Here is a 19,064-nt window from a genome sequence, read left to right on the forward strand (position 1 = left end):
TATTAATAGTATGTCTTGATCTGTCATTTTGACTTATGTGTCAGACAGAAAGGGATAACACATTAACTAATTGAGGCTTGTAAAGTTTTATGAATAAGGGGAATGGAGTATAGCTCTTACCAAGTAGTAAGGTAGTTTTTCGTCCAAATCTGTCGGCGAAGTAGGCGGAGGGTACAGGCGTGAGCGCAGAGCACAGGATCATGATGGAGGTGATCCATGAGCCCTGGTCCGCGGTGGTGGGGATGGAGCTCTCACTGGACTGTAGGTAAGCGAGCGTCGGCGACGGCCAGCCGTAGCAGGTGCCTGCTGTTGCGGTGATGAGGGTTGCTGGAATTGATAACAGTTAAAGTCAATAATAATAGTTAAAACACTTGTTAACATTATAAACATACTCGTAGAACCTAACAGTTTCTTTGCTTGTCGGGTAAGTATACCTTTTGATAATGGTTAGGTGCTGGTGCGATGGATCCAGGCGGCGTAAGACAGGATCGCATAAATTATTTTCTATAACAATCAAGATCGACGATACCTCTTATTCGACTGGGCCCATCTCCTTTGGAGTAATCATGAATTTATGACAAAGTAACCTCTTTGACCATCTCATATTTAAACATGCTTTTATTTATCTAGCAGTAGCTCATATTTGGTTGTTAAAAATGTTTAAGTATACGAAAACTGGTAAATAACAGACGCAAATTGTTTAGTGATTTTTTAAGGACTTAGGTGATATGCGTTTCTTTTTGTAAAAAAAATGTAAAAAAGAGGCCCTATTTTTCTATAACACAGGGAAGGTTAACACACCACATAAAAATAAAACAAGAAAATGTTAGGTGACGAAGTATGTAGGTATTTTAATGGTATAATAAAATTTATCAATAAAACTTGCGTTGGTGCCTAGGAGGATATAACCAAACGGAGTAGCCATTAATAGGCATTCCCCTCTGTCGAAAATAGTCGGCCAATTTGCGGCCAATGGTCATACACAATGTATGGACCGACGTTTATCTGACATGGCTATTTTGACGTTACGTATACATTTGACGTTCCCCTCCCCCGCAAAAAATGGCAGACTGTTTTGTACAGCAAATTACAGACGTGGCGGCTCCGTTTGGCTATATTCTCCTTGGTTGGTGCTAAAGGTTATTTGTGTTTACAATGCCAAATGATTAATTGCTAAATTTAAATGGATCCAAATCCATTCACAGTATGCATTCATAGATTTTATGATATTAGTAATTACTAATTAGCTTCCCTCAAAGTACTTAGGGTAACAGAGTTGGATAAAAATACCCCATCCAATCCTTTTTGAGATTATTAAGTAACTTCGAAAATGGTACGTAAGACTGCATTTACTAGGCAAGAAAGTTAATAGTCCGACTAAGTCTCACACAATAAACTCACAATTTATTTCGATATAGAGTTGTTGCAATAGAAAGTCATTCCTTAAAAGGAGTTATAAATTATTATGATGTTTATAATATATGCGTCAATATTTTGGTTGATAAATATTTATTTTCTGCAATGTTAATAATGATGATTACTGAACAAGAAGGCGGCTTTCACACGAAAATGAATGTGCTAATAGAATACTCAGTGTTGTGCAAAGTAGGTGCATTGCCCTCTAGGCGCTCCAGGGTTGCCAACTATTCTACATTCAAGTACATAAATGTAAGATTAAAAACGTAAGTGGCAAAACATGGAAACGGAAATATTTTGTAGGTATTTGGCAATTATACAGGTAGGTATGTTTAAGTAGGTATGTTATTTTATCAAGTTACTTTGTTTATTATAGATATTTCATTCAATCAATCTGTTTGTACTGTTCGAAAAAACCGAGATGTAGAGTATATGTAGAGACAAACATAGTGACTAACCCCCTTATTCATAAAACTTTACGGGCCTGATTTAGTTAAATTATGTTTTATCCCTTTCCTACAAATACATAAGACAAAATGACAGATAAAGACAAACGATTCATAGCTAATTCAGGCCAGTAACGCGTTTATGAATAACGCCATAAGTTGTTTAAGTTATTCGCAAATTATTTATGAATAATATTGTCTTCGGTTACCGCGATAGTTACTCATGAAATAAAACTCATGAAATATACGCGATTTAATCCGTTTTCATAGTTTTATTTCATATTTAAGAATAATTAAGTTGGTGCCAAAGAAACCAAGAAATTATTAAAATGAACATTATAGCTTCCCATAGGTCTACAGGAAACTTCGCTCAGCTCAATTCTGGAAGGATACTAATATCTACATATATCAGCATTTTTCGCCGTACGGGCAATCTTTGGTATAAACAAAGATAGATATAACTCAGTAATAGATGGCTACAGTCTAAGGAAAAAACGTGCCTCGAAAATCAAGAAAATTTGATTCCCGATCAGATGGCGCCACTACCTTTGGCCTACTCTCGGATAGAAGGCGTTAACGGTTTCGTTTGTTATTTAACAATTTAACGCATATCAGTAAAAGATCATGGGTGAAAATTATATAAAAATAATTTATGCAAATAAAAAAATCATTTATCCATATATAAATACATTTTATCGTATTTTTACAAATCTTCATTTTTAGTTTTAAAGTGTGTCGATAGATGACAGTGAATTTTCTGTGGTTACAAAATTTACTATGACAGCACCGCTCTATCCTATTGTATCCTCTTTGGTATAAATAATGAGTAGTGTACATGTTGGACTGTTTACATAGATAAGGAGTTAAGTAGGCAAATAATGAAACATGAGCTTAAGATAATGCAAGTACGATAATACCATATTATGACGATTAAACCAATCATTATATTACACTACGCTGATAAAGACTATAAAATACAATTAATGTGACTGCAAGTGCCGATTGATACCCAATGCCTACTCGTGATCGTCGTGTCGTATTGTGTACTAAGATAGATCGTTTTACGCATCTTGAACAACAAGGTTTATTGTATCTCCAAAATAAAACAGACTAGTGTCGTCTGTATAGAGTTGATGTCGCCTTTCAGATGACGTTCTTTTACGTTTTTAATATATATAAGAAACAGTAATGGTCCTAGTATTCACCCTTGTGGAACACCACAGGTTATCATTATTGGCTCACTGATAATTTAGAATTTTTACAATTTGACGGCGGTTTGTAAGATAATATGATTTTAGGATGTCTAATGCTACATTGAATTTGGTAATACCTAGCTCTTCTAATTTTCGTAGGAGTATGTAATTGTGACTGATTGCGTCGAACGCTTTTTTGAGATCAATAAAAATACCTAGTGCTACTCGTTTTTCGTCTATATTGACTTTAATGTTTGTCACAAGGTCTATTGTTGCTGATAACGTATTGGATTTTGGTTGAAAACCATACTGTTTTTCATAAAGGAAATTTATACAATTTAGATGTGATTCAAGTCGACAATATAATATTTTCTGAAATATCTTTGAAATTACTGGGAGAACTGATATTTGATAATAATTGCTTGGATCGTAATTGCTTATTTAGGTTTTTTACTGAGGTTTTATGCTTTGTAAGCTTTGATACTTACCCATTTATTTAAGAATATGCTCCACGTTTGTTCGTATTCGTTTCGATATCAAAACTAGTAAAGCATGTAGCATTACTACCATTAGCCGTAAAAGTGCATGGCGAATTTATCAATGAACTCATTCATAATTTCTGCATGCAATTTTCATTTACTAATGATATCATCCATGTATTGTAATCGACAGTAAATATTTTTGTTTTTTGTTGAAAAGGAAGGCGAAATAGGTATGTACTTAAGTAGTCGTCGGAAAATTTATCGGTTTCGGCGTTTCCGGCCGGACACTAATGCCACGAGTATGGTGAATTATGTTTGCACCTTCTTAAATCTTAATGTTTGCATAAATATGTATCCCACCAAAAACATTTTCATGTAAAATGTTGTCAAGACGAAACCATAAGGCTCGCACCGTCAAAGAGTTATCAGATCTCTTGTAGAGCCAAGCTTCTAAATTTACAAGCCCTAACATCACAAACTCTACACTTTAGTCAAAATATGTAGCTTGGCCGTTTCCCTTTTGCTACCGTCAACATGGACGTAAGGTAAAAATTGATTCACTATTCATTATTTTTTATTATACAATATTTTTTGTAGTAACGAAACGGCCAAGCCACATAATTTGGCTAAGGTGTAGAGTTTGTGAAGTTAGGGCTAGTAGAGTTAGAAACTTGGCTCTACAAGAGATCTGATAACTTTTTGACAGTGTGAGCCTTATGGTTTCGTCTTGGCAACATTTTACATAAAATGTTTTTGGTGGGTTTTCACTTCTTTTTGTAAGCTGCTTATGACAATCTTCGGTCCCCTAATTTAAAGAGTAAGGGGTAATTAACTATTAAAAATCCTGAAATACGTATCTGGAGGCATCTTTTACACAACTGCTTTTTATTGATTCCCCAAACAAACTTCAACCCCCTTTTTCCCCGTAACGCTTTCATCCACTCCCTTACGGGGTGGTTTTGGGGTTGAAAACTATTTTATATCCTTCCCCATAATAAAAACTATCTACATACCAAATTTCAACTTAATCGGTTCAGCGGTTATTAATTCCCCATACAAAATTCCACCCCCCTTTTCACCTCCTTAGGGGCTAAAAATTACAAGTTTTTGAATTTTTCTGTTGTTTGTGTACTAAGACTATCTTACATACCAAATTTCAGCTTCCTAGGATTTCAGGAAGTACCCTAAAGGTTTTGATGATCATCAGTGAGTGAGTGAGTGAGTGACGAAATCGGTGTTTTATAGATATGAATAAAATCGAAAGTACAAGAGCTATGTAATTGAAATTGTTTATGCTGAATAAGTCCACTAATGACATCATATCCCAAGAATTTTGTTTATCTGGTATAATCTAAACCCAAGTTATGACGGTTCAAAAAAACGACGAAGCGCTTCGAGAAAAGGTAGGTAGTGCCCTTGCGCTTCGCTTTGCTCGTCTTGGCGTATTAAGTATTTCTCTACATGATTACGATTTTCAGTACGTAATAAATACTTCCCGACTTAGTCATATAGACCAAAATGTAAATTCAAAAATAAAATACCTATCTAATGTCAATTCATGTTTATTTATTTTTTGTCAATACATCATTGTAGCCCATACATTTATGTATGATTACCGACGGTAGATATATTAGTTCCTGCAAATAATATTAAACATCAAGGCTATTTACCTAGGACACGCTTTCTATTTAGTTCGTGTAAACAGGCCTACATTTATGTGAACGCACTTTACCGGATAATTATTCTACCTCCATATTTTAACATCCTGTAATTAAGCCAATTAAGTCTTCTTGAACACATAACCAATCTAAGCAAAACAGATAGATACAGTCTGATAGACAATACTCAGTCGAAGAGTTTATGACAGACACAAATTTATGATTTGACCTAGAAATTACCCCTTTGTTTGTTTTGATTAATGTATTAATTACTTGTAAATAAATTATAATAAAATTTGGATAATGTGCTTATGAACCCTATGAATTATGTCTGTTTTATAAATTTTATAAATTTAATCAATAACGAATTTCAATTTACATGTACTATGATTATGTCTTGCAATTTTTACTTGAATCTGGATTTATGACTGAGACTACTATATTTGAAATGTTTATTGTATTGTTCCTTTATTTTAATTGTAATTAATTCCTAGCTTTTAAATGTAATTAATTCCTAGCTTTTACTTGAATGAAATTTTATGTTTAACTATTTATTTATCTTAGTACCTAATTAGTTTTTAGAATTGTGTTGCTATGCCCTAACAGGGTAACCATGCATGCACTTAATACATGTTAACACCTTAATGTAACCATGGTTCTGCAATAAATGAAATGAAATGAAATGAAATGAAATATAAAGACATATCAGTATCACAGAAGACCATGTTAATTTCAAGCTATTTAGAACGTTTAAAAATACTTTCTTTTGGGGGCAAAGTAATTTTATTTTATTTTACAACTATGGCAACAAATCAAATAATATTTTTTGATTTGTGTTTTTAAGTAAATTATAAAGTGAAATAGATGTCATACACTAAAGAAAAAGTGACCAAGTCCACCGGTGGCTGAGGCCGGAGTCGAACCGGCGTCTTCAGCTTACGCGGCTAACGTTCTGACCACTAGACCACCCGGCTACTGCGTTACACTTCCCAAATTCTTTAGTGTATGCTATATTTGAAAGGCTAGGCGCCATTGACCAACTCTAAGGGGTAGTGCTTGCACCTCCTATACGAATCCTTTACAGGATTACGGAATAGCGAAAGGGTTCATGATCAGTGACCTTGTCCACTTATATGGAACGAATTTAATGAATTTCCGACATACCTTTAAACACCCTGTATATGTAATGCTAGACTTTCACTTCGCTGTAGATACTATTAGTGCAAATAATTGTCGTCTCTTTCCTTAACATAGATAAAAAAAGAGATGTTGAGCCGCATTTAAGCAAATTACTTTCTGATTCGGTTACCTACATAGTACATATTTACGCCAGCGTATTGTCCACCTAATTTTTATTTGTTATTAAATCTAAACTTCAGGATGTTAGTCTGCTGCCTATCGACTTTTTAGTAAGTAATAAATAAGATTAATGAAACTATACATGGTTTCATTTATCTTGTATATTTTTTTTTGTAAATATTCCCATCCCAAATCATCCCATTATCAACCCAAATTACCTTTATTTTTGCATTGCTCTGTTTCGACAATATCAAATTCTTTTACTTAAAATTGTATGTAAATAAAATACATATACATATAAGTATGATATAAGTAGGTACAACAATCATAATATATATACTATTCGTAATATGAATATACATATGTATGAGCAAGGCCTCCGCTGCAAATATTTAATTAGTGTTAGATTAGGTAATAATTAGTTTAGTTTAGTTTAGAATAGTAAAATTTAATATAGATTAGAATGTATAAATTAGATTAATAATAATTATTATTCATGAAATAAAACTATGAAAACGGATTATATCGCGTATATTGAATTTATAATACATCCCGACGTTTCGAACTCTTTACAGCGTTCGTGGTCAACGGGTGACTGAGGAAAAATTACAAAATGCAAAAATACCCACATACTACAATAATGAACAATCATAGACTACAAACTTTAAGGCTGGTTGTACATGCAAAATCGGTTCATAAGGCTAGTTATACACTATAATTATTTTTCAAGTAAAGATATATATATATACGCGATAAAAAACTATGCCGGCTCCAACCCTACACCACGGACCCGAGAAGATTTAATTCCCTCCTAAATTGTAGGAGGGTATCCCAATATGGGACCGGCAACAAACTCGGCGGGACACATCTTTTCAAAACATCAGAATGTCCAGCATCATCCAACACTACGGTCTCACAGTCTATGTCTCGCTTGCTCCTTTATCAGGTGGACTACAGGATCCCAAGCTGGTGGTAGAGAAAAGCCATCTTCCCTATTAAAGTTTGGATATTTCTTAATCTCAATGGCCTCGCGCAGCATTCTGGGTATGTAACGCTTCTCCTTGGCAAGAACTAGAGGCTTATCAAACTTGATTGAGTGATTGGCTTTATCCATGACATGCTCACAGACAGCAGACCTAGGGGTTCTACCTTCAAGTCGACGGCGTGGCCATGGGGTCTCCGGTGTCTCCAGTAGTCGCTGACATCTTTATGGAGGACTTCGAGGAGAGGGCACTCTCATTGGCTCCTGTGCGACCGAAGATATTTAAAAGATACGTAGATGACACTTTTACTATACTTCCAAAAAGTAGTGTTTCAACTTTCTTGGATCACCTAAATTCCATCCATAGCAAAATAAAATTTACTATGGAGTTGGAAAAAGACTGTTCTCTCCCCTTCTTAGATGTATTGGTAAAAAGAAATCCTGATAACACCCTAGGTCGCACTGTGTATAGGAAACCTACTCATACTGATAGGTACTTAAATGGCAAATCGCATCACCATCCCAGTCAACTTGTTACAGTAGGCAAATCTTTGTTTCAGAGAGCCCAGAGGATATGTGATGACCAGCATCTGGCCGCGGAGCTCCAGCATGCCAGGCGCGCGCTCCAGGCAAACGAGCTCAGGATACCGCGGGTCAACCAGAGGTCCCACATTAAGATCCCCACAGTTGAGCGCAGGCCTGCCATTCTTCCTTTTGTCAGGGGGGTCACGGACAGGATCAGCCACATCTTGAAGCGTGCTTCTATAAAAACATATTTCAAGCCAATGAAGAAGATGTCACAATTCCTGAGGCCTGTAAAATGCAATACCCCTCTACAGACTGCAGGAGTGTACAGGCTGGACTGTGAGTGTGGCCTATCATATGTCGGGCAGACGAAACGGAGCATTTCCACTCGGGTGAAGGAACACATAGCTGATGTCAAGCACCGTCGACCTAGGTCTGCTGTCTGTGAGCATGTCATGGATAAAGCCAATCACTCAATCAAGTTTGATAAGCCTCTAGTTCTTGCCAAGGAGAAGCGTTACATACCCAGAATGCTGCGCGAGGCCATTGAGATTAAGAAATATCCAAACTTTAATAGGGAAGATGGCTTTTCTCTACCACCAGCTTGGGATCCTGTAGTCCACCTGATAAAGGAGCAAGCGAGACATAGACTGTGAGACCGTAGTGTTGGATGATGCTGGACATTCTGATGTTTTGAAAAGATGTGTCCCGCCGAGTTTGTTGCCGGTCCCATATTGGGATACCCTCCTACAATTTAGGAGGGAATTAAATCTTCTCGGGTCCGTGGTGTAGGGTTGGAGCCGGCATAGTTTTTTATCGCGTATATATATATATCTTTACTTGAAAAATAATTATAGTGTATAACTAGCCTTATGAACCGATTTTGCATGTACAACCAGCCTTAAAGTTTGTAGTCTATGATTGTTCATTATTGTAGTATGTGGGTATTTTTGCATTTTGTAATTTTTCCTCAGTCACCCGTTGACCACGAACGCTGTAAAGAGTTCGAAACGTCGGGATGTATTATAAATTCAATATACGCGATATAATCCGTTTTCATAGTTTTATTTCATGAGTAACTATCGCGGTAACCGAAGACAATATTAATAATTATTATTCTTAATGTAATGGGTTGATACCTAAATAAATAACATTTTTATTTTTATTTATTTATTATTTATTTAATATCCGTTTTTCTTGTCAAGCCATGTTTACCCCATTTGAAGCAATGTAGGTTAATTTAATTCGTACAGTAGATCACTCATGAACTCCCTCGGGGTTCTGCAGAAAGCAATTATTCAGGTACTGAAATTGTCAGTTTTGCCGAATTTGCCTAACGTGCGTCACAAAGACATAACCTTTTGCCAAAACTTTAAATTGTTACCTCAGATTTCGTAAAAAACCGCCAGTGACAGACAGAATGTAATAAATATCATGACATCTAGGTATAACTGTTTGTTTCTCAAAATACAACGAAATATTTTTTGTTTTAATTTACATTATTATTTAATTGTTATCGCCTCCGAGGTCAGCACTTCCATCATTTCGATGTTGTCCTAAAATGCTAAGTATCTATTTTCAAATTATCAAAACACTTTCTTATAGCAATAGGTACCTGTACCATATTTCGAGAAGTACGGTTGTCATATGTATGTTACGGACAAATGTTAGTTTTGGGAGTGGTCGAGCTCCCTTGTTATCGGGGCCGGCTGTTATCGTCGTTCTTATGGAAACTTCTGACCACGGCGACATATGTTCCCCGCCACTACAAGCACACATATAAGGCGATAATAAATCGGATGCGTCAGTTGTTATCTGAATTATATAAAGTATCAACATTGCTCAGTGTTAGATTACGTATGAGAGCTTGAAGGCTTGAGGAATGCGGTATATTTGTTTAGAGGCTAATGAATACACAGAAAATGTTTTATTACTTAATAACTAATAGTTTTTTGCCTTGCATCTGTCTGTTTATCCGCGGTTTGACTCAGATATTATAATTTCCAGACAGCTGAAATTTGGCATGGCATTACCTTCACTTAACTTTAAAAAGGACGCTAAAGGTATAATTATATGAACATTTTTTTAACTAGCTATAGACTGGTTGGCGGACGCTAATATATAATCACAAAAACACACACTAATCATGAATGTAACATAACGCTGGCGTAGTTCCGACTTGTAAAACGTGATTGAATCCGTGTAAATTAAATAAGGCGACAGACGGATGAGAGTTTTGGAATATAATTCAGTATGCCACGTCGGTTGCCAGTTGGCACAATCAGCGCTTGGTCGATGTACTTGCGTGCGATTATATGTTCTCGGTCAACGTGTGTATATGGTATAAAATTCGCTTTGCTATTTCATGTAATCCTAGTACCTAATGTACGTCAGGAAATTGGCCCATTATCAAGAGATGGAAGGGCTTTCAAAATAGCGTTGTGCTGTGGCATACGCGAATTAACACCCTCTCTATATAACTTAATATACTCGCTTATACCGGCATGTTCACTGAAACGGATGAAATGTTTAGTTCGTGGTTTGCGTTAATAGTGCTAATGCGAACTTAAGCGCATAACAAAGCTCGTACAAGCTGCCGCTGTGACGTACGAAAACAAACCAAAGTTAACGCGTACCTAAATATAGATATACTAGTCTAAGAGAGCGGTTTAAATATCTTAACAATTAAATAAAACTATGAAAACGGATTATATCGCGTATATTGAATATATAATACATCCCGACGTTTCGAACCCTTTACAGCGTTCATGGTCAACGGGTGACTGAGGAAAAACTACAAAGTGCAAAAATACCCACATACATAGTAAAAATAATGAACCATCATAGACTATAAACCTTAAGGCTGGTTGTACATGCAAAATCGGTTCATCGGTTCGTTTTCATAGTTTTATTTCATTTTATTTTATTTTATTTCATGGCAATATTATCCTAACAATTACCACAAATGAAGTCTTTTCAAAAGGGCTTATTCTTATTTCTCTATGAACACCATACAAAAATAACTTTTGAAAAGACACTCCTCAAATTTGACAGGAAACGTTGGTATTGTAGATAATGTAGCCGTAGTGGATTTAGTATTTATAGTTTAAGCTATTATTAGGCACGATAATTACGAGTTCACTGTGGTTAATAGAGCTGCTGAGTGTGATAAGCTGATATCCGGGCGGTCACCGCGAACAAATGTCTTGTTATTATTTGGTTAGTGTATTTTTTCCTTAATATTATTATGTTATTGGCCTCTTTGCATAGTGGACGGTCTACGTTGAAAATAAATATTTCTGCAATATTTGCCTTATTAAGTTATTACATCGTAAAGTGCGAAATATAGTACATTTCGATGCTAGTGCGGCAAATATTACCGAGATATCTTGCCACGAGCCGTAGGCGTACATTTCCGCACTTGTATCGAACGACGTTTTTTAATACAGTTGCGAAAAAATAAGAAAAACAACGAGTAAGGAGTTCGAAACTTTTATTTTGATATGAATTGATATTGCCATTAATATTTCTTAGCAATTAAGATCGTTGACATTTAATATATTTTTTTATTTTATTTTTGATATAAACTCTGATGAAGTTATTTTATAACTTAGTATTTTTTTTTCTAAATATTTTTGTTTTTTATTCTTGTTCTTGACATTCGACAATACCTAGGTAGGCCCTAGCTAGGTATACATACATTGACATCTCTTTTTTGTGATATTTGTTTTTTTATTAATTTTATATTCTATTATTTGATTTCTGTTCTAATGTTAAGTTGACGATCTTTTAGTGAAAGCCTTTGTTTTATCCCTTTTTGTAAAATACTGTGCCTTTTTCTTTAAGAAATAAATATATCTAATCTAATCTATTAAAATTCTTTTTAATACAGTTGCTCAAAAAGTGCTACTTTACGTAGCTGTTTAGCGTGCGGAAAGTTGGTTTTCGCGAACTAGTGCTTTTTAGTTTTCCAATTTTTTTTTTAATTTATTCTTGTTCCAATTCATGACTACTTATTGATGAGTGTTAATATTAGTTTCCTTTAAACGTCGTAATGAACATAAAAACCTACTATAAATGTAAGAATATTAAAAATATACATATTTTATATATTATTACTTACCTCTTCATCATTATAACAAGTCTATTTTTTTTATATTGAATATTCAAAAACCGTTCTTAATAAGTTGTCTAAATGGAACGGAACGCCTGTCAAAGAAGAGGCGTTTTTTCTTTCTGCTTTAATTTTCCAAAGGCAACATTCGATATTGTTTTTATAAATGTACGATACACAAATAATCGTAATTAACGATAATAATATGATGGGTAATAATAGTACAATGTTTTATATTTACAATTGTTTCTGTCTTATAGAACATCCATAAAAAAACACTTTCATTGAAGTGGGTTCAATACAGTTCAATAATAATAACATCCAGCTAAAAAAAACACCTCTTCATAATGTCAATGTCAATGATGTCACAGAATTAATAATATAAAAGTTTCAAATTCCTTACTTGATTTTTTTTCTTATTTTTTCGCAACTGTATTAAAATACGCCGTTCGATACACGTGCTGAAATGGTCGTTCTTCACTCGTCTCGAGTCTTGCCACTGTCGCCTGCAGCTCGTGGCAAGATATCTCGGTACTCGTGAAATAATGACATACTTTCCGCACTAGCATCGAAATGTACTATTTAGGTAATGGTAAGGTGTTTGGTGGTAACTACTGGTGTACTGGTAAAAGGTGGGAAAAAATTCCCAGTAGTTACCACTGGTAACAACTTGGTGCTAACTAGTGGGAATAACCCATATTTTTAACCGACTTCAATTTCATAGAAGGAGGAGGTTCTGTATTCGGTTGTGGCTATTTTTTTGTCGACTAGTAGATTCGAATAAAATAATTCCGTTCTCAAAATCATTCACGTTTATTGTAGTATCATGCTTACATGACTGTACACGTTTATCATTGGTTTGTCACCTTTATTCCAGCGCACCTAATGTTAAATTATATCTGCGACATATACTTACGTAGACATTGAATGGCGGCAAAGCCACGTCTTCTGAATATATCGCCTCAAGGTGTCTACTGTTCACATGTTGGCTGGGGTTTATCCAAGGGAAGTTTGTGTATTATTTGAGTTAGATTTTCTTAAGATTTTTCCGGTAAAACACATATTATGTGAAGAAGCTTATATATATGTGAACAGTACTATACTGAGGTGTTGATAGATGCGTCAAAGCAAAGAGATATAACTCCGTAATAGATGAATACAGTCTAAGGAAAAAACGTGCCTCGAAAATCACGAAAATTTGATTCTCGATCAGATGGCGCCACTAGTTTTGGCCTACTCTCGTATAGAGGACGCTGACGGTTTCGTTTGTTATTTATAATTTTAACGCATATCAGTGAAAGAACATGGGTCAAAATCATATAAAAATAATTAATGCAAAAAAAAATCATTTATCTATATTTAAATACATTTTAACGTATTTTTATAAATCTTCATTCTTAGTTTTAAAGTATGTCGATAGATGGCAGTGAATTTACAGTGGTTACAAAATTTACTATGACAGTACCGCTCTATCTTATTATATCCTCTTTGGTCAAAGTCATTAAACTAAGAAGCTGAAAAAATTATAGAAGTGAAAGATGGTGTTGAAAGCTTGCGTCTTAGAGTTTTTTTAAAGACAATTTTTTTTTACTTTGTAGTTATTTTGTATGTATGTAGGACATGTAGGTTGCCGAGGAAAGCCACCGGCGGGCGCCATCGCCAGGCCACATGACCTAACGGCGAGGTCGAGCGAGGCGAGGCGAGGCGCGGCAGCGGGCGTGCGCGGGGCGTGAGCGCCGTGGCTGCGCGCCGGTGACGTAAGCCATCACCTACAGCGCCGCGATACATGTATTGTGGAGTAAATTCTCTTTAAACGCGACAGTCAAGTTTTTACAAGCTTTTTATTAACTTGCAATGTATGTAATACTAATATGTATGTAACATGTTTGTAAGGGTCAAATTTAGCAAGTTAAATTTGACCCACTTCCCGGTTTCCGATGAAGCTAAAAATTTGCATACATATGTAAGTCGGGTGACAATGCAATATTATGGTACCATCGAGCTGATCTAATGATGGAGACAGGAGGTGGTCATAGGAACTCTGTGATAAAACAACGCAACCAAATTGTGTTTGGGGTTTTTATAATTGTCTCGATGAATATTAGTTGCCTGTGGAAAAAAAAGTACATGAAATTTTTGGCAAAAACTTATTTCTAAACGTTTTATCAACCACAGACATGTACTGTACTCGATCTGACTCGATGGAAGAACTTTTTGTCTCAATCGAATAGAGCAAGACATCTGTACCAATATGACAGATAAGCAACCTTAGCGATGATGGTGACATCCAACAACGGGTTGTTGTTGCTGAAAATACTTGATCCACGTGAGAGGGTTTACTGGTTGTAATTATTATATTGTGGCTGCGCTATAAAATACACACTACAATACAATGCACGATTGTTACGCCGTACATGTATGTATATACTAGCTGTTGCCCGCGACTTCGTACGCGTGGATTTGTATGTTGGTGGTTATATATACATAGAACATAGAACATTATGCAGCAAAAGATATCAGTAGGGACGGGTAATCATGTTAATAAATTAAACAACGCATGAAATTTGGTTTTTACAAACTATTTAATACGAAGCTTCAAACCCCTAACTGAAAAAAAAAATTCTCGACTTAATCCCTCTCAACCCTCTAAGAATATTTTCAAAAAATGTTTGCTCCCGATGCACTTTATTAATACAAACTTTTCAAAAAGTGAAATCAGTTTTCGTCTATTTTAATATAATGCCCTTTTACCATGTTTCTAGTTCCTAGCTTCAAAGAAAACTTGTACCACATATAAACTTACATCCCCTTTTTAACCCCCTTAAGGGTTAAAGTTTTAAGAACGTTAAAAATTTTTTTTTTGTAATCTTATACAATGCCTTTATAAGAAGTTTCAAAGCATTTGTACTGGATTCAAATTTTCAACCCCTTTTTAACCCTTTTAGGTGATGAATATTTAAAAACGCTTAAATTACTTGTATTCTGATAATACGCATTCAGTTTAAATTCAAAACCGCACTCAAAAAAATGTTTGATCTTCATACAAACTTTCAACCCCTTTTTTACGACTTTAGGGGATAAATTTTTAAAAACGCTGAAATTGCTTTTCTTGTATTCTAATATTATACATATACAATGATGAGATGATGGGTGACAGAGAGGTATGGAAGAAAAAGACATGCCGCGCCGACCCCAAGTGAATGGGACAGGGCAAGCGAATGATGATGATGATGATGATAAAGTTTCAAGTCCCGCATTCGAAAAAATGTTTGATCTCTATACAAACTTACAGCCCCTTTTTCATCACCTTAGGGGATGAATTTTCAGAAACGCTGACATCAGTTTTTTGTATTTTAATAATATATCTTTTTTCGAAGTTTCAAAATACTAACTTAAAATAAAACTTGAACCCCATACAAATTTTCATCCCTTTTTTCACCCCCTTAGGGGTTGAAATTCTCAAAATAGCTTCTTATCTGTTGTACAATTTATAAATGCAACCTAGTGTGCAAATTTCAACTTACTAGCATTTGTTGTTTCGGCTCTGCGTTGATGAGTGAGTAAGTCAGTCAGTCAATCAGTCAGGACACAAGCATTTATAGATCAAAGATAGATATAACGCCGTAATAGATGGGGCATTTCACGTCAAGCGGGCAGCAAAAAAATTGTCAGATTCTGGATTTTGTTCAGAGTTGGATTAATTGGACCTCTATGTGAACTAAAAAATTTGGCATCATTACTTTTTTAATATATTGCTTCGTTAAAAATTTATACGCATTTGAAAAAACTACAAAATTTGAGGAACGGATTTTTTAAAAATTATTATTGCAGTTCTTTCAATGGATTTAATTATAACTAAATAGTGATTATTTGAGAATATTAGTTGATTTCTTTGAAAATTTATAAAAAAAGTTTTTTTTATCTTTTTTTCATATAACAAACCGGAAGTTAGTATTAAATATCTTTTTTTTTCCAACTTCGCATTTTTTTATATTTTTTATTTTTACATAATATTCATGAAGTAATTCGAAAGTACTGCGCGACGCTCCGTACTGAGCGGTAGTTCTATGTGGCAGTCTTTAATGGCCAATTACGGGTTTTTTTACTTTTGCGTAACGGAATTAAAGCAATAAAGGTTTAGGCGGGGTATGTCACATGCTTAAGAGGTCACTTTCGAGTTAGGTCACGTTCTGAGGACGTCACTTTCTGTACGTCACATTCTGAGTTTGTCACATTCTGAGCTCGTCACATTCTGAGTACGTTACTTTCTGAGAACGGCACTTTCTGAGGACGTCACTTTCTGTGAATGCCACTTTCTGAAGCCCTCGCTTTCTGAGTACGTCACTTTTATAGCATAGTAAGATTAAAGCGTATACCTGCATTAACAATGGATACCAGCAATCATAACAGCTGTACGGCATACGGCCGTTTTTATGCCGTACAGCTAATATGATTGCTGGTATCCATTGTTAATGCAGGTATACGCTTAAATATTACTTTGCTATAAAAGTGACGTACTCAGAAAGCGAGGGCTTCAGAAAGTGGCGTTCACAGAAAGTGACGTCCTCAGAAAGTGCCGTTCTCAGAAAGTAACGTACTCAGAATGTGACGAGCTCAGAATGTGACAAACTCAGAATGTGACGTACAGAAAGTGACGTCCTCAGAACGTGACCTAACTCGAAAGTGACCTCTTAAGCATGTGACATACCCCGCCTAAACCTTTAATTCCGTTACGCAAAAGTAAAAAAACCCGTAATTGGCCATTAAAGACTGCCACATAGAACTACCGCTCAGTACGGAGCGTCGCGCAGTACTTTCGAATTACTTCATGAATCTTCAAAACCAATCGAGATGCCATTATAAAAAAAATTATAGGACATTAGTACACCATAAGCTACATTATTGTGTAAAAATAAAAAATATAAAAAAATGCGAAGTTGGAAAAAAAAAGATATTTAATACTAACTTCCGGTTTGTTATATGAAAAAAAGATAAAAAAAACTTTTTTTATAAATTTTCAAAGAAATCAACTAATATTCTCAAATAATCACTATTTAGTTATAATTAAATCCATTGAAAGAATTGCAATAATAATTTTTAAAAAATCCGTTCCTCAAATTTTGTAGTTTTTTCAAATGCGTATAAATTTTTAACGAAGCAATATATTAAAAAAGTAATGATGCCAAATTTTTTAGTTCATATATAGGTCCAATTAATCCAACTATGAACAAAATCCAGAACCTGACAATTTTTTTGCTGCCCGCTTGACGTGAAATGCCCCAGATGGATACAGTCTAAGGAAAAAACGTGCCTCGAAAATCAAGAAAATTTGATTCTCGATCAGATGGCGCCACTACCTTTGGCCTTTGGCTCTCGAATAGATGGTGTTGACGGTTTCGTTTGTTATTTAACAATTTTAACGCAATATCAGTGGAAGAACATGGTCAAAACCATATAAAAATAATTAATGCAGTAAAAAAAATCATTTCATCATCATCTTCCTCGCGTTATCCCGGCATTTTGCCACGGCTCATGGGAGCCTGGGGTCCGCTTGGCAACTAATCCTAAGAATTGACGTAGGCACTAGTTTTTACGAAAGCGACTGCCATCTGACCTACCAACCCAGAGGGGGAACTAGGCCTTGTTAGGATTATCCGGTTTCCTCACGATTTCCTTCACCGAAAAGCGACTGGTAAATATCAAATGATATTTCGTACATAACTCCCGAAAAATTCCATTGGAACGAGCCAGGGTTTGAAACCGCGACCTCCGGATTGAAAGTCGCACGTTCTTACCGCTAGGCCACCAGCAAACATTTATCCATATATAAATAGGTACATTTTTTGATATTTTTATTTTTAGTTTTAGTCGTGTGTCGATAGATGGCAGTGAATTTACTGTGTCTACAAAATTCACTATGACAGTACCGTTCTATCGTATAATAATTTATACCCTCTTTGATATAGATAGATGTATACAAGTTGGTTATATACACTGTATCAACATGTGCTCAAGAGCGGCGTTTTCCACGTTGTGATTGTTGTGAATCCTCTAGGTTAAGTGGTTAAATTATAAGTGGCAGTTTATATGAATGATACGAACCGTCATAATATACTGAAATATAAATTGGCTATTATTAAACATTGGAAACGTTTGAACTTTGATCTTTGCAGAATAAACAGATCCGTGTATACGCCTTCAGTTTTTCAGTTTATACTTACCTAGATTATTTCACTCGTAGGTCCTTCGAATTATAGCGCTCCGTTTCTAGTCGTAAATACTTATAGCCGTAAGAAATATGTTATTTCAAAAATATATTTTTACAAATGAACTGACTGAATCTATATTTATGCGCGAATCAAGCAATTTGCATCAAGATTTTAGTACCTATTCGCATTATTTGGCAGTCACTGCAATTGACGTATTATATCTAAGGACGGGCCTTACGGGCAATCATGGGCAATAAGAATGGGGCCAGTATATTGTTCCACAGCTACGACGCGATTGGTTGATGAGTTCGCATCACGCGCGCGATTGGTCGAAATTAGCGCGCGCGTAACATCACGACTGGCTCGAATTCGTGAGGCACACCGCTGAACTAGCGCTATTCTTAGTGCCCGTAAGGCCCGTCTTCAGATATACGTCAATGGTCACTGCATACTTTTGTAATAGTGGTTTCAATAAAAAAAAAACCGTTTGCAAGCTCTTAAATGATTTATGTTTTTACGCGTCAAAATAAATTCCCACGAAATGTTCTAAATCTGCAATGCAATGGAATGGAATTAATGCAGTTAATGATTGAATTACCTACTTGGGCTAAATTAGAAACCCAAAATTTATTTACATAACTTTTAAGTCAAACCAAGCAAATGGCTACCAGTTTAAATTCCCATGAAATTAGTAGTTACGTTTACGTAGTAAATTAGTGTAACTGGTAACTATTGTCGAA

At 35.3% G+C, this 19,064-nt stretch overlaps 1 protein-coding gene across 1 annotated transcript in view; it reads right to left on the reverse strand.

The window, feature by feature from the left end:
* LOC134755999 (facilitated trehalose transporter Tret1-like) overlaps window positions 1–19,064 on the reverse strand; it is a 38,170-nt gene that overhangs the window by 6,577 nt on the left and 12,529 nt on the right. Inside the window, exon 2 of the mRNA XM_063692758.1 lies at window positions 121–327. Within this exon, the coding sequence (XP_063548828.1) occupies window positions 121–327 (207 nt within the window). The remainder of the gene's footprint in view (window positions 1–120; window positions 328–19,064) is intronic.

The sequence above is a fragment of the Cydia strobilella genome, chromosome 3 (genome assembly GCF_947568885.1).
Source record: "Cydia strobilella chromosome 3, ilCydStro3.1, whole genome shotgun sequence".
Taxonomy (NCBI): domain Eukaryota; kingdom Metazoa; phylum Arthropoda; class Insecta; order Lepidoptera; family Tortricidae; genus Cydia; species Cydia strobilella.